Source organism: Felis catus, chromosome A1, assembly GCF_018350175.1.
Source record: "Felis catus isolate Fca126 chromosome A1, F.catus_Fca126_mat1.0, whole genome shotgun sequence".
Lineage (NCBI taxonomy): Eukaryota > Metazoa > Chordata > Mammalia > Carnivora > Felidae > Felis > Felis catus.
In genome coordinates, this window is record NC_058368.1 from 205,541,531 (window position 1) to 205,568,923 (window position 27,393).

A 27,393-nucleotide genomic window follows, 5' to 3' on the forward strand; every position below is an offset into this window, starting at 1 on the left:
CCCTTTGTTCATTCTCCTTTTTTTTTTTTTTAAATAATTCTTAGGGTTTTTTTTTTTAATGTTTATTTATTTACTTAGAGAGGGAGAGCATGTGAGTGAGCAGGAGAGGGGCAGAAGAGATAGAGGGAGAGAGAGAATCCCAAGTGGTCTGCACTGTTTGCATGGAGCCCAGCGCAGGACTTGAACTCACGAACCATGAGATCATGGCCTGAGCTGAAATCAAGAGTCAGATGTTTAACTGACGGAGCCACCCAAGTGGCCCTGATTCTTAGGTTTAAAACAAAATCTACCTGTTCTCACCTTGAGACCTGTTAATTTGAATGGAAGTGTTAGTTCATCTGCCCTGTTTTAATTTAGAGATGCAGCATCAGCATCTTGGGAGAGCACGGAGCTTGCTTCCCATGAAGGAGTTCTGTTACAGAGTGATGTGTGCCATGAAATTGTTCTGTTGTGAAAAGTGTAATAAATATGAAAATATCCTAAATTGGTTTGTAAACAGTGGAAACTAGGCAGTAGAGCGTAAATACGGAACAATAGAAATGAAACCCACACAGGTGACTTCTGAGAGATGCCTTGTGAAAGCATCCAAAATACTTCGTTTCAGAGGCAAAAGGATGCCAAGCATGCAAATCAAATCCACATCTTTTCTGGAACATAATGTCTATTTGGATAAATAGACATTTCTGACTTCCCTTTTGTTATTACTTTAATGTTGGTGCACAGATGCTGAAGTCCGACTCATTTTAGATTTTTTTCATGCATTTGTTTTCAAAGTGTTAGGCCTGTATTTAACAAACTCTTTTTCTCTCTCTTTTTGTTTTTCCAAAGTCTTTTGTCTCAGCCAAAATTTCTGAAAGAGGAAAAGAGATCATCCTTTAAACTTTTCATTAGAAATCCCTAACTAAAGCTTTTTATAGAAGCAGACATTTTTCCTGTTTTCTTCTTTCTAGGCAAAGTTTTCTTGGTGTCTGACTACCTTTGTTCTTAGGCTTCTCTTCATCTCTTGACGTGGCCTTCTTCTGCCCTCTAAGAATGGCAAGAAAATGAAGGAAAGTAGTAGCAGTATGAGTCCTTATTAGCTACAAGGCCCTGTGCTTGGCATTGTACATACTTCATGTCGCTAGCTTCTCAGGGACCCTTTTCAGTAAGACTGGGATGTGGGCAGGTTAAGAAACTTGTCCAGGTGTATGATAGAGTTCGGAGTCTCACTCAGTTCATGTGTTCATCACACCACACCACACCGCATCCTCACCAGAGCCATCTCCGCACCAGGATTTAAAACCAGCCCTTTTCTGAAAGCTTCAGGTTGCACAAGGATCACTCTCCCTTTTTAAATTTTCCCTAAGGCTCTCCTTGCTTTGGTGAGTCAAAGCAGAATACTTGTTATTCTTTATGCCTGGAATGCTCTTCCACTGATACCTGCATGGCTTGCTCCCTCAGTTCACGCACGTCTCTGCTCAATATCACAGAAGCATTTCCCTGACTGTTCTATAAAACAGAAGTCCCCCCTCTCCTGACCTTCATCCCCCTTTTCATTGGAATGTAAGTTCCATGAGGGCAGGGACTCCATCAATTATAACAGGTGAAGAGAATCATGTCTGATGCCCATTAGGACTCAATAAATACTTGTTGAATTTATTAATTCTTCAAATAATAATACTTTGAACATGTAGAGCACCTTTAAGTTTTTCAAAGCAGTTGCAAGATTACTGCCTCCACATTTTATCATTATGATACTCTTGTGAGGTAGGTCTCATTGTTGTTTCCCTTGCAAAGAAAAACAAACAATTTCCTAGAGGTTAAATATTTTGATAGAAGTCAAGTTGAAAATTTGGAGCAAAAGCAAGCCAAGAACCCATGCATGTATCCTGCCTTTGGGCCTCCGTTTTTGTTTTTTTCAGGTTTTTTTTTTTTAATAACCTTTTTTGTCTGGCAGGTACCATCACCACTAACAACATAAAAGAAAGTACTTTGTTCTCAATATTGTGTACTGGATACATTTCCTAAGGGTATAACTTTCAAAGCACAAAAGCAGGGAAATTCGGTCATAGTTGTCATTTATTGGAAACAAGCAAATCTTGGGTACCTATTTTAGAGAACATAAACGAAAGCTCTATTTCTAAAAGAGGTTTAGATTTTATTTTTATTACAGTAGGAGGTCTGGATTCTGAAGGGATAAAGGGAATCGTCGTTGTTATGACATTGGGAATAAATCTTTGTGAATATCTTTCGATAACGTCTAATCTATATCTGATAGCAAAGGTATCATATAGAAATCTTGAATGTAGTTTTACATTGTCTTTATTTTTTGTGGGGAGGAATTATAAAAAGTAAATGAGATTTCTTAGTCCTATTTATTTTATACCCAATGTGTTACCAAAAGCCAACAAATGTGAAAGATTTTTTTAAACAAAAAATTCTTCCCTGGGAAACATTCTTAGAATACTTTTCAACAGCATTGAAAAGTATCCCAAGGTAAATAAAGTATTTCTTTGTTGGGATAATTTATAATTAACACAGTTTCAGCTAGTGTAATATTTTTTCATTTATAAAAGCTTGTCAATATTTTATAACTTGCTAATGAGACTATTTTGTGGCTAGGATCTGTTTAGAAAAAAAATTTACCTTAAAAAAATAGAAATGCTTACATGGTTTTGCCTTTTTATTTCTTCATTAATGATAGAAATGCCTGCCAAAAAAAACGTTATAATGGGGGGAAAAAAAGCAGAACACAGTCCAACTAAAGCTCTTTAAAATGTCTTATAGAATTTAATTAAGCTAATAACTTTAAATTCTGAGACTTTGTCCGTGGCTCTTCAAAGGAAAACTGATTCACAGAGAAGCTTTCTGAGGTACCACAACAATTCATGAATGGAAAGAGAAAATCATTCCTGTTCATACCTGGGCTGTGCCATCCTTAGGCTGGAGATCATAGGATGCAGTCTTTGGAGAGAAAATAAAAGGCCATGATAAAGATTTTTATATTATATTTCAGAAAAATGGCCTTGTATTCTAAGATCTCAAAGCCCCGAAGGCTGTTTTCGGAAAAAATGCCTTGCTATATGTATCATCTCATTTGGTTAGTCTTCCCCTTGAGAATGTGCCTGTAGCCACAAACAGTTATTACATCCACATAGAAACACCATTTGTAATAGCAACTGTTCTCAGAGCTAGCTGAGTCTTTCTGTTCGAGTCCTTTGTGGATTGTTGGAATCCCTAGCAAATAGGTGCTGTGTAAAGGCCAAAATATCCCATGATTATGAATTCAGTGTGAGTAATATCATCTTGTCCTTTTACCCTTCATACCTTGATTGTCTTTCATTAGCCAGTCCCATTTTTCTTTTCTGTGTACCTCACCAGTCATAATGGTGATTGCACAGTCATGTGTTTTGTGATACAGCATTCCTGAATAGTTTGTATTTGTGGTGTGTGTGGTGTGTGTGTGTGTGTGTGTGTGTGTGTGTGTGTGTGTGTAGAAGCTTTTTCACCTGGTTTAAGAATTGAGACCAGTGGGAAGAAGAAAAGGCAAGTGGCAGTGACATTCAGGCTTTTATGATGTTTTGGCAAAAGCCCAAAGAGAGATCTGTCATAGGTTTCATTGTGCTTCCAAAGTACTGAATATTCTCTTACAAAGTTCAGCCTACATAGCCCATCTTTTCAGCAAGTTACTGGAAGCCCTGAAGCTTTAAGAGGGAGCAGGTATAATTCACTCTGCTTCTCTCCTGACTTATAAATGTGTGTGTTTCATTCTGTAGTCTTGAGATGTCTTGCTTCTCCCTTTGATCATGCCTTTATTTATCTCCCCAAAGTCTTGTAAGTCCCTTCACATACTTCTGCTCGCTGTGCTTCTCCTAGTGAGCTCACCGATGTTGGGAATGTGTAAGTACATATCTTGGGACTAGAAAGTAGCCTGTAGTGGTCCTTAGATACTCAGTCACATGGTATTTTACAGCTCTAGCTCTGTTGGAGTTCCTTCAGTTAGAATTATAATATTCAGACAGCAAGTCCTGAAGAACAGGGAGAGTGTTGCCATTTGAATGTGGTGCTTGTGTGGTGGTGTGTATTTTGGGTAGCATGAATGAAGGCTTAAAGACTTGGTCCTTTAAGGAACAACCAACTTCTAGAATTTGCTTTCTCTTGTACTTGGTCATTAGGGCTTTCCCCAAAGAAGTTTCCTAAAAGAAGAAATATGTTGCAGCCACATTTAAAATAAGCACTTAACAGAAAAGATGAGCAATAGCGTTTTATGTAAAGCAAAATCTTATTACATGCACGCTCTGTTGCCTCAGGTGAATAAATGCTGACATCAAATGCAAAAATCATCATGTTGTGAAACAGCTTGTTATTTGGGATTAAGTTTATTGTGATAACATGAAGCTTACTGTAGTGATAACCAGGGGGATTTATTATCACTTAACCAGACTCGTTACTGAAGAATTTAGGTCCAGGATTTTACACAAATATCAAAAGAATTAAAGAGAGATCACCACTAAGCAAGTAATACAAAGTACTATGGCCCTAAGTCACTTAAAAAGAAAAAGGTAAATTCCTCGGTGTTGCCATGAGGCCTGTAAGTGATCAAGGGGGGGGAAAGAGAAAAAATGGAGAGGCAGGTAGAGGAAGAGATTTAGCGATTCATCAAGGTTTTGATGAAGTCCACAAATAAGGACCGAGTGAAATCAGGAGCCCTCGGGACTAGTCAAAGCATTTTTAATGCTGTACTTGGTATGTGTTCCTCTGCCTTTTCTGGCATTTCTTCTTGGGGAAGAAAGAAAGAAGCAGAATGGTAAGGATGAAGCAGACCTCACGGACCCTAAATATTTGTGTGTAGATTCTACCTCTCCTAGTTTATGACACTTTCAGAACATTTTGTGTGATTCCTACGGTACCCAGGTGAGGAAGACAAGGCAACCATACAGAAAACTACAGCGCAAAGAATTGAAGGCATCAAATGACCATTAAATGGCAGATAATAAGATGAAAAAAATGGCTCTTTAGACTCTTCGTACAGTGTTCTTTGCTGCCACACACACTACACTGCCTCTCTTTTTTAGGATTTAATTTTAAATGCTGAAAACTCAGCAATTGTTCCTCCTTTGTGAATCGTTAATCTATGCAGCCGCCATGCCACATTGGAAGGCTCAGCCGGGCATGGTTAGAATAGAGCCCTGAAGTGGGAGTTAGTTATACGTTGGCTTCATAGCTAACCTATTGTTGAATACTGAAATTGTGACATTCTTTAATCTCTTGCCTCTCATTTTCTCTTTTTCCTTTATCTGTGTTATGTGCTAGAGCTAAATGTGAATGGAGTCATCTAGCTACATTGTTCTCACTGCAAGAATACACCCGGTGCCAGTTTCCTAGGCCAGCCGTATGGTGTGTCCCCAAAAACATCTTGTGGTTTCATTAGTTTTGTGGGTCTCAGCAATTGGGTTTAGGCCATTTTCTGCATAATCACATGTCTAACTTCTTATAGGAACATAAGAGCTAAAGAATTCCCTGGTAGACTGTGGAACTGTCAAATAGGTTTTGTGTAAACAAATGGTAGCTAACATTTATTGAGCACTTGCAAAGTGCTGGACACTTGGATCTCATTGAGCCGTTGCGGTAGCCCCATGGGGGGAGGGCTGCTGGGGAAGCCCAGGCCCAGGAACTTTGCACCGCCCGGGAGGAGCAGAGCCAGACTTTACCCTCAGGCCCTTTGGCTCCAGCCCACACTCTTATTAACCATACGCTATCCTGTTTATATAGCAGATAGTCCATGAAAGGTCTCTGTTAGTCCTGTCAGTTAAAATTCCTGATTCCTCCTAAAATGGAGTTCGTTGTTCATTAAAATCCAAGTAGTTTTGCTCACACCAGATGTGGATCTTGCTCAAATAATGAGAACAAAGTAGGAGCTCCCTGCAAAAGATGTTCTTCAGAGGCCCACAGATTGCTCCCTTTGTACCCAGGCAGGCCTGGAATTCACTGTGACATGCCTTATTTGAGTTATATTCAATGTAAGGAGACCTGACAACTGTACAAGCTTGAATATTCATCATTAATTTCAGCTCCTTAATTAAGCTTCTGTGACACGTGCAAACTTCCTTTGAAACTGGGAAGGAAAGTAGAGCATTAAAAATGAAGTGAAAATGAGGTTTTATTTCTACAATTATAAATTTTCTTATACAGTAAGATCCAGAAGCATATAACTTGTTATTAAAGGCGTAATGTGTATCCATTTTGTATGTATTTGGCAGTCATTTTGATTAAATTAAAATAGTAGGGTTTGTCTTTTTTTGAAATCCATCTGGGATTTCCAGTAGACCTTTCATTTTCCTCCCATTCATTTATTCAAAAAATAATACTTTTTGTGCCATGCACTGGGTGAAGTACACTAAAACCTTTTAATTACTGGTGCATTGGAGAGTTGAAAGTTTATTGTGAGGAACAAAATCTTTTTAATTAAACCTAGTTATCTGAAATTCCTTGCCCATGACTGTACAGTAGATCTGACAGAAATTGGAGAGAGATATAAGCCAGATAGCAGGTGCTTATTTTAGTGGTAAAACAGTAAGATGTCGAAAGATGATTATGACATCATGTGTGGTGTTTTATTATTATTTTTATTTATTCATTCATTCATTCATTCATTCATTCATTCGTTTGTTTGTTTGTTTACTGTTGGTAAGAGCATGAGCCAGGGAGAAGGGCAGAGGGAGACAGAGAATCTTAAGCAGGGCTCCATGTCATGACTGTGAGATCACAACCCAAGCTGAAATCAAGAGTTGGATGCTTACCCAACTGAGCCACCATGTATGGTGGCTTTAGACCCCAAAAAGAATCAGTAGAAGCATTTTTCCATTTTTTAGTAGAAGATCTAGAATATGATGAAGTAGCTTTCATCCTCAAGGGAAATACTAAATTAGGCTCCTGTTGCTTGATACTTAGAAAGGAGCTTAATGATAATTATAATCAGATCATCAGAGCTAATGTTTCAATTGTGTTTCCGTACAGGTGCCCAGAGGCCATGTCTACATTGGGATGTAGGCTGGAGGAAGGGGTATAATGGGTGAAAACCTGCTTTCCATTCTTTTTTTGAGTATAGTTGACACACAGTGTTATATTAGTTTCAGGTGTTTAGCATAGCGATTCAGCAGATTTGTACATGATGCTGTGATCCCCAGAGGGGTAGCTGCTATCTGACCCAATACATCACTGTTACAATATCATTGATGACATTCCTTGTGCCGTGTCTCTTATTCCCACGACTTACTCATTCCATAACTGGAAGCATCTATCTCCCTCTCTGTTTCACCAGCCTTGCCCAGCACACCACCCCCTCCCCTCTGGCAATCATCAGTTTTCTCTGTATTTATAGGTCTCGTTCTGTTTTCTGTTTGTTTATTTAGGTTTGTTTGTTTTTTGTATTCCACTTATGAGTAAAATGAGTAAAATATGCTGTTTGTCTTTCTCAGTCTGACTTATTTCACTTAGCATAATACTCTCTAGGTCCATCTGTGTTGTCTGAAATGGCATGATCTCATTATTTTTATGGCTGCATAATATTCCTGTGTGTGTGTGTGTGTGTGTGTGTGTGTGTGTGTGTGTGCGCCCACATCTTCCTTATCCATTCATCTATTGATGAACATTTAGGTTGCTTTCATATCTTGTAAATAAGGCTACAGTAAACATAGGGGTTCATACATCTCTCTGAATTCATGGTTTTGTTTTCTTTGTATAAATACTCTGCTTTCTGTTCTTACTCCCTTTTTATTTTATGTTTGAAGAAAGGGTACAGTAGTTAAAAAATACAGATTTAGGACAGCTCATACATTTTACTTATGAGCAAACTGAGGCTCAGACAAACTCCAAGAACAGCAAACAGCGGTATGAGAAAGTAAATAAAACCATGATATACTATACTGCCTGGCTCAGCGATGAACAGTTTTACATGGTCATTGAGGCAGAATGGTGTAAATTCTAACCATTGAGTTAACTACAGTTTGCAGCCTAGCTCTAATGAAGAAGTGCAGATGACAGTGGAGGACAGGGTTTTATAAGAGAGTTAAGTCTTCATGTACCACAATAAGAAGTTAGTACATAGTGTCTAAAATCAATTAATCAAGAAACAAATAGCATGGAACCCAGTTTGTAAAAAAGAAGAGGTAATAGGAAAATGTATAGATACAAAAGAAAATGCTAGAAAAAAAAATTGATTCCTGTTGAGAGCAGGTCCAAAAGTAAGTAAAGGAGGCTAGGCATTGGTGTTTTCATGTATGTTTTACTTTTCTAACAAAATTAATTTTAAGAAGGGTATTACACATTCGCATCTCGTACATGCTTCTTATCCTTGGTGAATAATAGTTCGTGTTTGTCGAGGAGACCATTCCCTGAAAAGGAAAAGGAAGCAGGATACTAGAAGTAAAATTTCTCTTACGTTATATATAAGGACTGAAACTTGAGAGTTTAAATTTATGACAAGGTGTTTCCCAACTAAATCATTTCTGGCTTTTGCTATCCATTTGGTATTCTCCCTAAATTATGTTAGGAACAGAAGCTATCCCCAGAAAGAAAGCAAAAGCGTGACTGTGCAAAGATTTTGAAACAGCCTGTACTTAGGAGATGCTTTCTCTGATAGTTCCTGTGTGTCCTATCATTATTCCACTTCTAAGTAAGAATTGGTCCCTAACTACTCTTTTGATGTTCCTTCTTTTTAAAACAGGGAAATACACATAAAATCATGGAGAAATGTACATTGCCACTGACTGGAAAGCAGTGCGTCAACCGCATCATTACTGAAAAGGTACAGTGCCTCTTTTCATTTCCTCTAATGTCAGCCAGCACTTTTTTTTTTATTTATAAGAATTCTTAGATTTTTTTTCATCACCCTCTAAAAGGGTATGTTGGTAGTCATAGGATTAAGTTAATCCGTGGGTAGACTGAATAGGAAAATTCGTCAATTTAATGTTTCTATATGTAGAATCCTTGACATGCACCTCTCTGGTGTGTATACCATGCAGCATATACACAATTGCACTACTGTCCTTGGTAACTTTGACAGTATATATAATCAAAGAGAAGTTTTATTCATCCTTTTACTTGGACTATTAACATGTCTAAGATGGATGATGTATATAAAGTTTAGAATATATTAATCATTCCTACCTTTCTTTGCTTTCCCACTCACAAGTACAAATTGTTTGATTTCATTTTAGGAAACTCTGTCAAAATTGGGGTTTTCATCATTTGGGTTCAAAGGCCCACAGTGAGCCAAGAAATCTATTCTGTGGTTCTTGCATGCTTTCAGCTCTTCTATAAAAAGAACTTCAGAACACATGAGCCATTTTACTGCTTTTCTAGATTTTTTCTTCTTAGATGGAAAATGTTGGTAATGGTGTGACTGAAAGCTGCTCACATCTGAGAGAAGCCTCACTGGCAGTTGTCTACAGTCATCTTTCTGACCCAGACTTGAACCTAGAATGTTGGAATGACATAATTCTCCTAAGTGAGCTAGGAGGGTGCCGTTTTCTTGATTCAGTGTCTTGATGAAACCAGAAAACAAAATTATCTGTATCAGGGTTGGTTCGTTTGGATGCTGTTCTTTTTGCAAGAGCCACAGGGACAGCATCTTGGCATTAGTCTGGTTTGCTGCCTCTCACTGAAGTGTGGTAAGAAGCACCCTAATGCACCCCTTTGAAGTAGGTTCAGAGGTTCATAGTACTTGACAGATCCACATTTTACTTTTTAAACATTTTTTAAAATGTTTATTTATTTGGAGAGAGAGAAAGAGAGCAAATGCATAAGCGGGGGAGGGGCAGAGAGAGATGTGGAGAGAGAGGGGATCCCAAGCAGGCTCCACGCTGTCAGTGCAGAGCCTGACACAGGGCTCAGTCTCATGAACCGTAAGATCATGACCTGAGCCGAAATCAAGAGTCAGATGTTTAACCAACTGAGCCACCTGGGGGCCCCCACATTTTAAAGAGCATTGTGTTGTAAATGTTGCCTTTCCCTAGGACTGTTTATGTGGAGTTCCATAAAGATGACTTGTAGAGAATAGAAATTGGATAAAACTACAGAATATTTTATTTCACCATTCATTCCCTGAGTCTTACCGCTTCTTGAACCCCTACAAAATTGTGGTGACAGGACTTACTGAAAAGATTCTATTACTTTGAAAATAACGACAAAGCAGTCCTCAATCCTGTTTTCTTTAATGAAGTGGTAGACCTTCTAAGGATAATTCCACCAACATTTTCCCATTGATCTTCCTCTTCTCCTAAGTAAGCCCTCTCCCCCATCCCCACTACATGTGCTCTCTGGCCTAGTTCTTACCAGTTCACTGCTCTTAGCTGCAATACGTTCCACTCGACTCTGCCTCCCCAAATCCTATCCATCCTTTAGGCCTCATGCAATTTTCCTCTTGATCACGAAGAGGTTTCTGGCCATCTTCGCACTCCTGCCTGTGCCTCATCCTCAGTCATGCACCATTCATTTGGACACCTGTCATCTCATACCTACATTTCCTTATGATATAACAGACTATTATTTAACTTTACTGCCATTTATAAAAACTTGTATCTATCCTTTCTCCCTGTTCACATTGTTGTCTTATGCATTTATTCATTTAATAAGGATTTTGCGAGCATCTTGTCTGAACTAGAGTATTACCAGCAGTGTGCTACAGAAAAGAGATCAGTCTCCGCCCCCAGGGAGCACATTCAGGAGGGCTGGACAGCGTGCATCTGGCAGTACCCGAGGCTAGGGTAATAAATGTGAGAAGAGCCATGCCAGATGAGGAGTTAGGAACACAGGAGAGAAGAAGTCTGCCTAACAACCTGGGGAGAGTGTCAGGAGAGGTTCGAATGGTATCAGATACAGACTTGTAATGGGTTTTGCAAGGCATTTCACAGACTCTACCTTTTCTCCTCCAATCTCAGTTTCTCTCTTTCTGCTTTTAAATTCTCCCCACTTCATCTGTTAAAATGCTGTGAATGGTGTTGCCTTCCCTACCCTCCATGTTCCTCTGGGACTCTGCACATCTTGTTTCCCTCCCTAGAATGTTCTTCTCACCCTTCCCATCTAGCTAATTCCTGCTCATTTTTTTTATGTCTCAACTATATGTTTCTTCCTTTGGCAAGTCTTTCCTTTCTCTCCACAAGCCTTCTGGGTGCTTCCCTGAATCCTAGTACGTACCCTAATTCAGCACTCACCACTGTATTGAAAAAACCTCTCAGCTCTGCCTGTCTCACTCGTCAATGTTTATCCAGTACTTTGCATGATGTTTGCTCATACGCAGCGAATGCTTGTTGAATAAATGTAGTACACTTCTCTTGATGGAGAAAATTGATAGATTCAGTGATGAGTCTTGAAAGGTAAGTAGGAGTTTTACAAGTTAGAATAAGACCAAAGAGGCCCTTCTGGGCTAAGGAAAGGAAATAGGCAGAGTTGTGGAGCTATTAAGAATAAACAGCCAACCCAAGGACCTGCCAGCGGAGCAATGTAGAGTGAGGGCAGGACTGGACTATGAAGGTTACAGTTGAAAAGACAGTGAAGGGCTAAATTGTAAAGGAATGTGAACACCTTGTTAAGAAATTTGAGTTTTATCTGGAAGGCAGTTGGGAGCCCTTCAATGATTTTATTTTTTATTTTTAGACTTTTTTTTAGTCTTATTTTTTTTAATTTACATCCAAATTAGTTAGCATATAGTGCAACAATGATTTCAGGAGTACATTCCTTAATTCCCCTTACCCATTTACCACATCCCCCTACCCACAACCCCTCCAGTAACCCTCTGTTTGTTCTCCAAATTTAAGAGCCTCTTATGTTTTGTCCCCCTCCTGGTTTTTATATTATTTTTCTTTCCCTTCCCTTTATGTTCATCTGTTTTGTCTCTTAAAGTCCTCATATGAGTGAAGTCATATGATATTTGTCTTTCTCTGACTAATTTTGCTTAGCATAATACCCTCCAGTTCCATCCACATAGTTGCAAATGACAAGATTTCATTCTTTTTGATTGCCAAGTAATACTCCATTGTGTATATATACCACATCTTCTTTATCCATTCATCCATCGATGGCCATTTGGGCTCTTTCCAAACTTTGGCTATTGTTTGATAGTGCTGCTAGAAACATGGGGGTGCATGTACCCTTTCGAAACAGCACACCTGTATCCCTTGCATAAATACCTAGTAGTGCAATTGCTGGGTCACAGGGTAGTTCTATTTTTAATTTTTTGAGGAACCTCCATACTGTGTTCCAGAGTGGCTGCACCAGCTTGCATTGCCACCAACAATGTAAAAGAGATCCTCTTTCTCTCCATCCTCGCCAACATCTGTTGTTGCCTGAGTTGGTAAGGTTAGCCATTCTGACAGGTATCTCATTGTAGTTTTGATTTGTATTTCCCTGATGATGAATGATGTTGTGCATTTTTTCATGTGTCAGTTGGCCATCTGGATGTCTTCTTTGGAGAGGTGTCTATTCATGTCTTTTGCCCATTTCTTCACTGGATTAGTTGTTTTTTGGATGTTGAGTTTGATAAGTTCTTTATAGATTTTGGATACTAACCCTTTATCAGATATGTCATTTGCAAATATCTTTTCCCATTCTGTCAGTTGCCTTTTAGTTTTGCTGATTGTTTCCTTCACTGTGCAGAAGATTTTTATTTTGATGAGGTCCCAGTAGTTCATTTTTGGTTTTGTTTCCCTTGCCTCCAGAGACATGTTGAGTAAGAAGTTGCTGAGGGCAAGATCAAAGAGGTTTTAGCCTGCTTTCTCCTCGAGGATTTTGATGGCTTCCTGTCTTACATTGAGGTCTTTCATCCATTTTGAGTTTATTTTTGTGTATGGTGTAAGCAAGTGGTCCAGGTTCATTCTTCTGCATGTCACTGTCCAGTTTTCCCAGCCCCACTTGCTGAAGAGACTGTCTTTATTCCATTGGATATTCATTCTTGCTTCGTCAAAGATGAGTTGGCCATATGTTTGTGGGTCCATGTCTGGGTTCTCTATTCTGTTCCATTGATCTGAGTGTCTGTTCTTGTGTTCAGTACCATACTGTCTTGATGATTATAGCTTTGTAATATAGCTTGAAGTCTGGGATTGTGATGCCTCCTGCTTTGGTTTTCTTTTTCAAGATTGCTTTGGCTATACGGGGTCTTTTTGGTCCCATAAAATTTTAGGATTGTTTGTTCTAGCTCTGTGAAGAATGCTGGTGTTATTTTGATAGGGATTGCGTTGACTATGTAGATTGCTTTGGGTAGTGTCGACATTTTAACAATATTTGTTCTTCCTATCCAGGAACATGGAATCTTTGTCCTTTTTTTTTTTTTTTTTTTTTTTTTTTTTTTTTTTTTTTTTTTGGTCTTCTTCAATTTCTTTCATAAGCTGTCTGTAGTTTTCAGTGTATAGATTTTTAACCTCTTTGGTTAGATTTATTCCTAGGTATTTTATGGTTTTTGGTGCAACTGTAAATGGGATCGAGTCCTTGATTTCTCTTTCTGTTGCTTCATTGTTGGTGTATAGGAATGCCACCAATTTCTGTGCATTGATTTTATATCCTGCAACTTTGCTGAATTCATGAATCAGTTCTAGCAGTTTTTTGGTGGAATCTTTTGGGTTTTCCATATAGAGTATCATGTCACCTTTGAAGAGTGCAAGTTTGACCTCCTCCTGGCCGATTTGGTTGCCTTTTATTTCTTTGTGTTGTCTGATTGCAGAGAGTAAGACTTCCAATATTAAGTTGAATAACAGTGGCGAGAGTGGACATCCCTGTCTTGTTCCTGACCTTAGGGGGAAAGCTCTCAGTTTTTCCCCATTGAGGATGATATTAACATTGGGTCGTTCATATATGGCTTTTATAATCTCGAGGTATGAACCTTCTATTCCCTACTTTCTTGAGGGCTTTTATCAAGAAAAGATGCTGTATTTTGTCAAATGCTTTCTCTGCATCTATTGAGAGGATCATATGGTTCTTGTCTTTTCTTTTATTGATGTGATGAATCACATTAATTGTTTTGTGGATATTGAACCAGCCCTGCATCCCAGGTATAAATCCCACTTGGTCGTGGTGAATGATTTTTTTAATGTATTGTTGGAGCCGGTTGGCTAATATCTTGTTGAGGATTTTTGCATCCATGTTCATCAGAGAAATTGGTCTATAGTTCTCCTTTTTAGTGGAGTCTCTGGTTTTCGAATCAAGGTAATGCTGGCCTCATAGGAAGAGTTTGGAAGTTTTCCTTCCATTTCTGTTTTTTGGAACAGCTTCAAGAAGATAGGTGTTAACTCTTCCTTAAATGTTTAGTAGAATTCCCCTGGAAGGCCAACTTGTTTGGGGGAGATTTTTGATTACTAATTCGATTTCTTGACTGTCATGGGTCTGTTCAAATTTTCTGTTTCTTCCTGTTTCAGTTTTGGTAGTGTATACGTTTCTAGGAATTTGTCCATTTCTTTCAGATTGCCCATTTTATTGGCGTATAATTGCTCATAATATTCTCTTATTATTGTTTGTATTTCTGCTGTATTGGTTGTGATCTCTCCTCTTTCATTCTTGATTTTATTTATTTAGATCCTTTCCTTTTTCTTTTTCATCAAACTGGCTAGTGGTTTATCAATTTTGTTAATTCTTTCAAAGAACCAGTTTCTGGTTTCATTGATCTATTCTGCTGTGTTTTTTTGGTTTCGATAGCATTAATTTCTTCTCTAATCTTTATTATCTCCTGTCTTCTGCTGGTTTTGGGTTTTGATGTTCTTTTCCAGCTCCTTAAGGTGTAAGGTTAGGTTGTGTATCTGAGATCTTTTCTTCCTTCTTTAGGAAGGCCTGGATTGCCATATACTTTCCTCTTATGACTGCCTTTGCTGCGTCCCAGAGGTTTTGGATTGTGGTGTTATCATTTTCATTGGCTTCCGTATACTTTTTAATTTCTTCTTTAACTTCTTGGTTGGCCCATTCATTCCTTAGTAGGATGTTCTTTACTCTCCAAGTATGTGTTACCTTTCCAAATTTTTTCTTGTGGTTGATTTCAGGTTTCATAGCATTGTGGTCTGAAAATATGCATGGTATGATCTCGATCTTTTTGTACTTGCTGAGGGCTGATTTGTGTCCCAGTATGTGGTCTATTCTGGAGAATGTTCGATGTGCACTGGAGTAGAATGTATATTCTGCTGCTTTAGGATGAAATGTTCCGAATATATCTGTTAAATCCATCTGGTCCAGTGTGTCATTCAAAGCCATTGTTTCCTTGTTGATTTTTTTATTAGATCATCTGTCCATTGCTGTGAGTGGGGAGTTGAAGTCTCCTACTATTATAGTATTACTATCAATGAGTTTCTTTATGTTTGTGATTAATTGATTTCTATATTTGGGTGCTCTCACATTTGGTGCATAAATGTTTACAATTATTAGTTCTTCTTGGTGGATAGACCCGTTAATTATGATATAATGCCCTGCTTCATCTCTTGATACAGTCTTTATTTTAAAGTCTAGATTGTCTGATATAAGTATGGCTACTCTGGCTTTCTTTTGTTGACCATTAGCATGATAGACGGTTCTCCATCCCCTTACTTTCAATCTGAAGGTGTCTTTAGGTCTAAAGTGGGTCTCTTGTAAACAGCATATAGATGGATCTTGTTTTCTTATCCATTCTGTTACCCTATGTCTTTTGATTGGAGCATTGAGTCCATTGACGTTTAGAGTGAGTACTGAAAGATATGAATTTATTGCCATTATGTTGCTTGTAGAAGCCCTTCAATGATTTTAGATGGATTAGATTTGCATGTTAGAAAGAATGCTGTAGCTTTTATGCAGAGTAGGGGGAGAAGAGATGAGACAGAGTTCAGTTAGAAGATTCATTCAGTGATTTAGGCCAGAAGCGTCACGGTTCTAAACCACAGGTTAGAAGGAGAGATTCGAGAGACCCAGATGGACTCAACCTAGCTAGATGATGAATTGGACAAGGCTGCTAAGACAGAGGTGCTTCCTAAGTTTTCCTAATGAAGCCCAGACGGTAGGAAGAGACAGGGAGGAGCGGTGGGAGGCAGTAAAAGATTGGGTTCAGCTTTGACACACCCAGTTTGATATTCTTGAACATGTTAACATCTTGAATGTCCAGTCAGATTTCTGATAAACAGAGATATGGATGTGGAGCTCAGAAGGAAAGTCAGTATTGGACCAAACTTGTGGAAGTCATTAACCTAGTAAAGGATAATTGAAGCCTTTAGCATAGATGACATTGGATAGATAAAAATGGGCAAAGGGAAAGACAGCTGTGGGAACCCCAAGGAAGGGAACGGTGCACATTTACCCCTGTGGCTCTGTACATAGTAGGTGCTCTAATGTATATTTGTTGAGTGACTGAATGAGAATGCGGTGCCATTAGGGCAATAAATGTGTTCAGCCTGCCATTGCAGATATGCCCCTAGAATTCCATTTTCAACTTCTAAAGAAATTCCATTAGTTTGCCTTTTGAAAGAGGCTTTGGAGATTTTTGACCCTGATTTCCTAGTTTTGTACTGCTAGAATGAGGTTATGAAAGATGCTTTCTTTGCCAGCAGCTGGGCTATGATTAACTGCTTTATCTATAATGTGGTCTCCATTTTTATCAAGGTTTTGTTTATACTTTATACTGCTAAATGGAAATCTTCCTAAATATTTCAAAAGTAAATTTCCTTCATTTTAATAATAGATGCTTGGCTTTCCAGTATATGACCTTGAGAGCTAATTAGAGTTTGATAAAGGTGTTAAAAGTTTTCTAAAAGCAGTAAGTAGATTTGCCATAGATTTTCTTTCCCTGATCACTGAAGGCTTATATTCATGACACTACAGTTATCTTTTCCCCAAATCCCTTCCCTTCCTGTTCTTAATAATATAATCTAGAGACTCTTTTTTTTTAATTTATTTTGATAAATTTACAGTTGTTCATAATGCAGTGAAAAGAAAATCAGTATGAATAATGCTCCAGACACATTTTCTACAAAGCAAAAGTGTCCATTAAAAAATTTTTTTTGTCATTTTGGAATTAAATAAGCTAATGTAGCATACAGACATTCCTAAATGACCATTTTCTTCCTTCTCAAAACACATATTTTTACTGAAAAAACAGGTTTTTTTATTTTTTAGGAACATAAAAATGTGCAAACAAAAAGGAAGTTTTCTGTAATATTTCCTCTAAAATTTAAATCATCTTTTCCAGTAAAATCAACCAGGTAATCTGTAAATTCATCAAACATAGAATTCAGGTATCATGTCCTCTTAATGTTTTGCTCAAGGGGGAAAAATCAGTTAACGGGAGACTAATAACCGTTTTAGGGCTTTGATTTGAGTTCACACACAAGTGACAATAAGTTAAGCTATTAAGGAGAAAGAACATGCATGTATATGGTGCCCCTGTTATGCCTCAGGCATGATGCCAGGTGCCCAGATAATGTTCGTTATATTTGTCCTGTATAACAGTCTTGGGAAGTAGGGTTTTTTTGATATCCATGTACACATGCAAAGGCAGGTTCACCAAAGATCACTTAGCTAGTGTGTGGCAGAGCCGAAATTCCAGTCCAGCTCGAAAGCCACGGTTCTTTCCTCTACAGGTCGCTGTGTCTTCATATTAGCCTCCTATCCACAAGAGTGTTTAAAATGGAAATTTTGGGTTTGAGTTCCAAACTAGCTGAAAATAAAGATCAGCTTGTGAATAATAGTTGAATGTAAGGTAAACCTGGAAGAGGGGAAGGATATGAGGAGCATAATTTTTAAGTCAGAGAGAGAGGAAACTAGTAGTGAAAGCCAAGAGAGGGAACAGTGCCTTTTGCTTGTAGATCCAGCAAGTGAAAGAGGGAAGCAGTTTTGGGCTCTTATAGTTAGAGCTGCCCATCCATAGACCATCTAATCTGCCTTGAGACAAGTGAGCCTCCTGGCATCGGAAGCCTCTCAGCAGAGCTGACCATCTCAGAATGGAAGAATTCCTAAGCGGGAGGTTATATTAAATGACTTTGTCAGTCCCTTCCACTCAGGTTGTCATATTGCTAAGTGTAACAAATGGCAGGTATCCTAAGTCAGGTACAACAAGTTGAGTCTTCGTGCTGAGGTCATACTGTACCAATGGGCATTACCATCACCTGGCATTACCAACCACAATGTTGTAAAGGAACATTAAGGTGAGGTTAGCCTTCTCATGCTTGTCCTAAACACGAGCATCTTCATTTGATTTTCATACCAAGGGGGAGATTCTCATGCTGTCCTCTTGGACCTGTGTGTCTTTGCAGGACTTAAAAGGGAAAGTTGTAATATTTACCTGGGGGGGGGGGGGTCTTTCAGGATCAGGACAGCTATCCCCTTGTAATTACTCATAACCACTTCAAAGTGCCTTCTTTTATTTCCTGTAACTCTTTACCTAGCAGCATTGATCAGCTCTCCCCCAACATCCTTGTACATTCACCTTCCAAATATCTTCTCCCTCCCTCCCTTTCTTCATTCCTTTTTTCCTTCAAATCATCATTATTCTTCTAACTGAAATTTTGACCAGAAGTGTTAGACCTAACTAAAGGAAAGTAGTTAAACAAAACAAAACAAAACAAACAAAAACCCAAAACTGGTTACAGTAGTAGCATGTGCCATCAGTAGTCAACATTCATTTATCTTCTGACATCGACAGTGCTCCACAACTAATTGCCGATTAGAGAGCTGGCATTTATTCTCACCAAAATATAACCATTAGAGTTGACATTTTCTCATTGCTGATTTTCAGAGTCTTTTGTCCTCGGTCTTGTCTCTCCTTTAAGAACTTGAGAGGTTGTTTCTGTTTTGTGTTGTAAAATAATTACTGTGATGGAAATTGTCATTGTCGTTTTCTTGATTCCGACAGGCTGTGTTTGACGTGGACAACAAGAAAGGACTGACTCTGATTGAACTCTGGGAAGGCCTGACCGTGGATGACATCAAAAAGAGCACTGGGTGTGATTTTGCAGTAAGTGTTTCTGTGAATAAATCCAGCCACTTGTCCTATATCATGAGCTTGATTAATGGGTGTTTACAGGACATGAACCATTAATTTGTGATCATTTTTGGAGTTGACCTTTACAGAGAACAGGAGTGAAGGGAAGGGTGCCTCCAGATGAGAGCAGGTGGGAGCAGGAACGGGCTCTGACTCACGGCCACCCTTTGGCTCAGGAGTCAGAAGCAGGAGGGGGAGGAACCACCAGGGGCTGCTGGAAACAGAAGGTGGAGCTTGAACACAAAGCCACTTTCTGTAAAGTCCCTTGCAAATCTTCTGTTCTTGGGTTACCTATCAGAGCTGTGGCTAGACTCCGTTAACTCCAAGATGTGAGCCACACATGGAGAAATGATGCTCCCTTATTTTTTAATCCACCTATGACTTAGGGCTTTCTCTTTTATTAACTTCGATGCTTGATTATTCCATCTATTGAACATGTTGGAACGTTGAGCTCTGACACTGAGTTACAGTCGCAAAATAGGTATATCCTGCATTTAAAGAAAAACGTAGTGCATAAAAACTCAGACTTACAAAGCACATAATAGACCAGAGGAGTATAATTAAATAAATCCCCAAATCACTTTTCAAAACAAAAATAATAATATTATAATATAGTCACCCTTTAATGTAAGTGCTTGTTTATAAATCACTGATCACCCATCTAATGGGGGTCGAGAGGATGGTTCAGTCTGTTTGAAGTTAATCAAAATAAAGGAGAAATGTCTCTGAAAAGCTGAAGGAAAAGAATTTCCTTTTCACATACATTTTAAGAAGGGATTTACTAGTTAAAATGAAATACAGTTATAATGGGGAAGAAATGTTGCAGCTACCCATCCTGGAGAAAGTAATTTAACAAAACCTATTTGATAAATCAGGCATATATTTCATACGCTTCTTCCTTAGGTACTACATGCTTGGCTGGTACCTGTTAATGCATAACAAATTTCTATAAAAACAATTTTGCTGCATAATTCATTATCCACATATAACTGTTTATGGTACTGTCTGAGGGTCTTTGTCTATTAACCTTTTTTGAATTTCTCTTTGGAAAAAAGTCTGTCAGCAATACCTAGCACAAAAAAAACAAAAAACAACAACAAAAAAATACCCACATCTTTAATTAGCTTTTTAGTAACCTTAGGGAGAATAAATGAGATCTGTTTATACTTTTCACTGTTTAGAATCCGTTACTTCAGTGGTAGAAGCAAATAATTCTTCTTACCTATCAGCTGTTCTTTGTATTTTTCCCCATTGTGGGTAAGTTAACCTCTTCTTCGTCAGGTAATATTTTCGAATCCACATGATTTTCATTTCTTTGCCACGAAAGAGGATATACAAAGAAAGGACCCTTGTTGTTATCTGCTTTTTTTTTTCCCATTTATGTAGTTAAGTCAGGATGAAAAAGGTGTTTTAGTGTTTTTGCTTTTTGCTTTTGCTTTTTGCTTTTTGTTTTTAAGTGCTAGTTTCCCTGTGTTGATGCACTGAAAAATATCTCTGTGGTTTCTTATTTAACACCATATCACCCTCTTTCTCTTTTGACATTGACATGTAATCTTATTTCCTCCAAATTAGGCTGTTGAGATAAGATGTGAATTTGCATATTAGTGTTGTTGTGAAAATGAAAAGGTGTAGTATCAGCTGAACCATCTCAACAAAAGAGCTAGTTTTTGAGGATCTGATGATCAGTGGCATCTCTTTAGATCCTGATGGGTGAAATCACATGTAGCAGATTGTTTTTCTGTAATGCTAGGGGCTAGAATGCTCTAATTAATATGTTCTGTGTAATAGCTGGGTTATCAATAAAATACATACAATAATAAAATTATATTGAGGGTAACATTTCTTTATTTGATCATTCAAATTAAATTAATAATTAAATAATTCAAATTCAAATTTGATAATTCAAATAAGTGTTTCACATCATAATTTAGAAGATATTCCATGTGGTTATTAATGGATAGGTACCATTTTACTCTCTATAAAACTTTATACAAGTTAGTCAAAATTCCTTTTTGAGAAAAGGCCCACTCAGTCTTCAGTGTATACCTGGAAATAAACATTTTAGAAGGGAATAGTTAGACAACCAGGTTGTTGCATAATAAAGAAAAAAGGGTGAAAACCTAGGTCTGAGTAATTTTGAAAATGTGTTGGCTAACATTTTCTCCTATTAAAGCTGTGACAAGCTAATGAAAATGTCAGATTCCTGTATTTCACTCAGTGTGTTCCTGCCAGTTACTTGATGGGCCAAAGTAGAAAGAAAAGGGAAAAGTGATATGCCATCACTTAAATTGCATTATCTCCAAAGTCTCTTTTTCCACTGAGTAGTTAATTCAAATGGTTATTCATTTCTCTCTTTTCTAATGCATGCTTGTGTTACATAAAATATTTTTTTCTTTACCATATATGTCTGTGGACCTTTTTTGAAACAACATTATTTCCTTCTGTTTTTATTTTTTAATTAGATTAAAAAAAATTGAATCCATATTTGAAAATCACATGGTAAAATAAACTTCCAGAGGTAAAATAAACTTCCAGTCAACCATGATTATTTATTGAACGCCCATTTGTGTCCCACATTGAGCTATGAAATGTGAATAAAATAGAACAAATTGGTGTAGTTCCTACTCCCAAGGGTCTTGGTCTTATTCTACAGGCAGGAATACATCTAAACCACCACTGGCAAAAATTAAGTAAGAATACAGCTTATTTATATGTTTGCAGTGAAATTTGGAAGAGGCCAGGTGTACATATTCTTTGCTAAGTTGAATAAATTTATACTCCGTATCTATTATGAACTGGCATTATACCAGAATTAAATTGTATACCATTGGGATTTCAATGGACTGGGAAAACAAATTGTTGGCTTATATTCTACACCTAAATCATATAGTCTTGTGTTACCTGTAGATCACCTTCGCAGGATGATCTGCTTCAGCCTGCATGGGCTTAAAATGTTGATGAGACTGAGCAAGAACAGGATGAAAAATGGTGATTTAGTAGGTGTTTTTCATTACAAAAATAGGCGGGCCAAGTCAGTCTACATAAAGCTTCATCTCTTTCTTTCTTCATATAAGTCAGAGTCCACATTGAGGATATAAATGACATTAAGAGCTCAAAATAGGGTCAGTATGCCAAGGAAAGTGATCAGATGTTTAGGTTATAAAATTAAGGTGTCCAGTTTCCTTTTAAAGGAAATGCTATAAAGCTTCTATTGGAAATGATCTGTTTCCCGAAAAATAGAGTTTCATTTCATTAAATTATTTCTACAGATGCTCTGTTGTTTAAAAAAAGAAAATGGGTTGTTTGTGAGACACACTTTCTAAATACTCAGAGCCCATATGTCTTTTGTTCTTTTCAGTAGAGTTGAAGATCTATGCACATGTGGGCTGTGATTTTTGACTATTTATTATATGTCTATTATTTTGTCTATTATTATATATCTGCTCTTGGAACTGGCAGGTCTGAATGAGCTGTCATTTATTTTAAGCTGTATACCAAGCCATACCGATCCTTGTTACTCTGATCGTGTCATTCTTTTAGTAGAAAAATGGAAAAGGGGGCATTAGCTCTTGACATTGTGAAGAGCTAATACAGAAACAATTTATAAATGAACTAAAAATATTTAACCTCATCAAAGCCAAATAATTGTCTACTCCTATTGTTAATACTGTTTTAACCTCTATTAAAACCTTTCTTCTAATTCTTTAAGGCTTATTTAATCCATTTATTCATTCATTTTTTCATTAATTTTTTTTTTAAGACATTTTAAAAAAATTTTTTTTTGAACGTTTATTTATTTTTGGGACAGAGAGAGACAGAGCATGAACGGGCGAGGGGCAGAGAGAGAGGGAGACACAGAATTGGAAACAGGCTCCAGGCTCTGAGCCATCAGCCCAGAGCCCGACGCGGGACTCGAACTCACAGACCGCAAGATCGTGACCTGGCTGAAGTCGGACACTTAACCGACTGCGCCACCCAGGCGCCCCCATTTTTTCATTAATTTAACAAAATATTAACTGTTTATTCTGGAAGCCTAGGCCCACTTCAATCGCTTCATTCTTGAAGAGCTCAAAAATCATCTAGATTTTAATATGCCCCCACTGTGCTTTCCATGGGGACTGTTACTTAATAGGACTCCATGGATATTTGCCAGACTGAATGAAGACATCTATACCTGACATTGCCTTGAAGGATCAGTCAAAATTAAGCCCAATCACTTACACTTAACTTTATTCTTCCACCAGCTCTACCATTAAATGTAGACCTGTCTTCATTTTTCTCTGCTTCAAGTCTTCTAGGAATGCATGTATTGTTCTGTATATTGAACATAAACCTAGTCAACATTTAATATTTTTAATGCTATTGCCTCCTTTTTAAAAATAACTTGGAATCTTTTTACTGCCTTCATATCATTTCCATTCTGATTATGATATTTCTGATAAAATTCATCATCGATCATTTATCTCTTCATTAATATGGGCCCAGTTAATCCAAAGACTACATTGTGTCAACGAAATTGGGAATTGACTAGACTTATTTTGAGCATTTTGAGACTTGTGCCTTACTCTGTGTCTCTGTTTTGGGTGCTCTCAGAGGCATCAATCTCAGAGCTCAGTGATCCATTCCGAGAGCTTGGTTTTCTGGACCCTTTATCGTCTCTGTCTGTTCCTCCACCCTCTTGCTGTTGCCAGTCTTACTGATGCTTAATTTAGGAACTGTAACGTGCAAGAAGGTTGAGAACTATATACCCACAACATAAACAGGAAAGAGTTTTCTGTCTCGTTGGTTTAGAATGGAAAATAATGAGGAAACTCTAGGTGATGTCTGTGGCAAGGCTGTTTGTTGCCAACATTATTCAGGTTTGGAAATTCAGAAAAGAGATGTTGATGCCATGAGATTTTGTACAATTTGGTCATTTTTTCTTCTCTTTCTTTTACCAGGTTTCACCAAAACTCATACCAATGCAGCAGATCACAACTTGAAATGTGGAATAGACATTTCTCCCAGGTTGTGTGTTTCTCATTTTAACCACATAGGATTTCATTGAAAGGACATCAGTAATCATAATTGTATATCTAAGAAGCAGTTTTGACTAGTTTTCTTCCAGCATTTTACACTGTAGCAGCCATGTAGTCTTTATTCTCTCTAGTGTGCTATAAGGTTTTAATGAAAGACAAATATATATATATATATATAATATAAATGATTATCTTACTTGTTTTATGATTGCTTTGAAGGCTTATCTTTACAATTGGTGCTCACATTGGATTTATCTTTACCTTTTGTGATATGTACACAAAATTGTACCAAGATGGGCCCTTAGGAAGACTTTCACTGATGTGCTGTCCCTCCCAACTAAATCATGACGTATAGAAAAAAAGAATGAGGGAGATAAAGAACTCCACCCAGAGTATACCCAAGGCAGCATTGCACTAGTGCTGAATGATAACATCTGTGTGAATTTTGAGTAGGAGAAATGCTGTTAATGATTATGTTTTTCTTTTGGCCTCCTCTGACTTTTCTTTTAGAGCCTCTGATTTTGTGATTGCATCTTGTTTCCCTAAAGCATCCCTTTTCCTCCCACACTTTCTACAACTAAATCGATGTTCAGTAAGGCAAACAAGAACATCTCTGTGTGGGAGAAGTAACTGGTTCATGGGAGAGACCAGAGTGTGTAGGGTCTGCTGGTGCTGACGTCTCACCAACAAGTTGCCTTTATAAACCAAGCAACCATTTGTGCTTTGCCAAAGACGAAGGTTTATTATGAGAAGAGGGCTATAAACCTAACTGATCTAGTCAGTTTTCTCATTTTAAAATAATGCAGTATTTCTGTGTATCCAGAGGGGTCCTTAAGAGGCTTTTTCTATGTGATTGAGGTACAGTGGGCTACTCCTTCAAGACTTCCTTTTAAGCCACAAGGGGCTATGGGATAATTTATCATGAATCCTGTCACAGTGACAACAGAGTTTAAAATATTTTTGTCTTTCTTTTCAGGATCTCTTATTTTTTCAGAAAAACTTATTTTTTTTTTTAATTTTTAATGTTTATTTCTGAGAGAGAGAGAGAGAGAGAGAGAGCACAAGCAGAGGAGGGGCAGAGAGAGGGAGACACAGAATCCAAAGCAGCTCCAGGCTCTGAGCTCTCATCACAGAGCCTGACGTGAAGCTCGAGCTCACGAACCGTGAGCTCATGACCTGAGCCAAGTTTGGATGCTCAATTGACTGAGCCACCCAGGCACCCCTGTTCAGAAAAGTTTCTAAATATTGAATGCCTTTTTCTACAGAGCACTATTCTTTCTTCTGCCAAGGCTACTTCCTTGAACAAACTACTTTTAATTCAGCTTTATCCAAATAAAGGAAATACTGATAAGTAAATCTAGGATTTGAAGAGCAGGGAACTTTTAGTGTTAGAAAATAAACATGGTAGGGGTGCCTGGGTGGCTCAGTCAGTTAAGCATCTGACTCTAGATTTCAGCTCAGGTCTTGATCTCACAGTTCATCAGATCAAGCCCCACATGGGGCTCTGTGCTGACAGCATGGAACCTGCTTAGGAATCTCTCTCGTCTCTCTCTGCCCCTCTCCTGATCACATATATGTGTCTGTGCGCATGCATGCTCGCTGTCTCTCTCTCTCTCTCTCTCTCTCTCCCTCCCTCTCTCTCTCCCTCCCTCCCTCCCTCTCTCCCTCTCAAATAAACATAAGAAAAGAAACATGGTAGAGTGGGTTTTGTAAGGAACTTTTCCTCAGAAGTATCCTCCCTACCAAATAGTCACCCTGTGGGCATCCCAGGCCTCCTAGGTATCAAATGGGAGAAATAGACCGGGTACCCTGAAGACAGGTCAGACAGCCGTTCTCCAGGCAGATGTAGGCATAGTACAGTGCAATATATCATTCCTCTGGCACCAGATATATATAGGAATTGATGTGTATTTTTAGGTGATAGTTAGCATCGAAGCTCCCTTTCTGTTTAGGTACAACTACAGTTGTGTCATGTATGGTATTAGAGGAGAGAGGCTTTTTTTTGTATCACACTCTCTATCTAAAAGAGTCTTGCTGGCTGCGGGATTGAAAGCATACTGTCCCAATACTGGTAAAAAGGCCTCTTCTTGGAATTTGTGAGGTCCAGAGAATAATACATATCTTAGAATTATAATTTGGTAAAATGTATGTTATTGACAGTTGCTATATTTGCAGACTTAGTTGCTTATTATTCTATTTCATTACTTTAAGATAATGTGATTCTAAGAGTGTCCCCAACTTTGAATGGTAAAACCTAAGTAGATGACTTTATATTGTTGATTAAAGGGTGCCATGGATAAAAACACAATAAGAAATACAGTAAATATCCTGAATTGATATAGATCAGTGTGATTGTCTTCTTTCTTGTTTGGGAATGGTGTGACCAATCATGGGAATAATACACTAGAGATTGGTGGAAAGACCAACAATAAATAGTTTATATACTTTATGGCTTCTGATTAAGTTGTTGCTTTTCTTTCTATCTTACCAAAGAGCAAATACTGTTTTTTATGAAAGAACAAATGAAATTTTTACCTAAATGAATTCTGATTTTACTCCTTGTCAGAACCAGTCATTTATCTATAAATATTGATTACCAGGCTTCATGTATTAATATGTATTTTTTTGCTTTTATCTTACATTCTTTTAGGACATATATTAATGAATGAATGAATTAATTAATTAATTAGCTTCCCAGTGGCGTGTTGAGTTTGCTTGCATTTTGAAGTGGCTCTAGTATAGTCTGCCCAGCATCTGTGTTGTTCCTCTGGTGACAGACTCATGCCCTGGCCAAGGGGTTGGGTGTGTGCCCAGAATATGCCTGTTTTGATAGCTCTTCTTTGTCCACAGTGTTCATACACTGCGGCGGGGAGTGGGGGGGGTGGGGTGCTATGAGCCAGGATATACCAGTAAGGTCATTTCTCCCATGTTTAAAAACTGGAGATAAAAGAGAAGCTAATTTTCCTATTCCTTTCTGGTCACTAAGCCATAAGAATGTGAGTCCGGCACCAACACCCCATTTTCCCCCTTCACTCACACACACATACAGACTTACACACATGCACACCCTAGCAGCTGAGTTCCAGTTGGACAAAACAAGCTGAAACACAAGCACACTGAGTTGTAAGTAAGGAGCTTCCTAGTGGTATTTGCGTTCTTGGTTCTCGATGTGCCTAAGGCTACCTTCCCTCCAGCCGTGCTTGTACATGAGCCCACAAGTCTCCCATTTCCCTTCAGCTGGGTCTTTGTGGGTCTTTTCATCTGCAACCAAAGTGTGAACTCAAACAGCTCTTGTAATTCATGAATCTCGGGAGGGATCGGGTCTCCTACAGAAGTTATGCAGAATATGAGTAAAACTGCTGCAGCTGGTGCCGGAGAACACGTGTAAGAGCATTTATAGGTATTACCAGTGGGTAGGAA

At 38.1% G+C, this 27,393-nt stretch overlaps 1 protein-coding gene across 1 annotated transcript in view; it reads left to right on the forward strand.

The window, feature by feature from the left end:
- The window catches only part of OXCT1 (3-oxoacid CoA-transferase 1), a 137,000-nt gene extending 112,839 nt beyond the window's left edge, over nucleotides 1–24,161 (forward strand). The window contains exons 15-17 of the mRNA XM_003981437.6: nucleotides 8,705–8,785; nucleotides 18,827–18,928; nucleotides 23,896–24,161. Of these exons, the coding sequence (XP_003981486.3) occupies nucleotides 8,705–8,785; nucleotides 18,827–18,928; nucleotides 23,896–23,937 (225 nt within the window). The 3' untranslated portion in view covers nucleotides 23,938–24,161. The remainder of the gene's footprint in view (nucleotides 1–8,704; nucleotides 8,786–18,826; nucleotides 18,929–23,895) is intronic.
- Nucleotides 24,162–27,393: the final 3,232 nt, after the last annotated feature.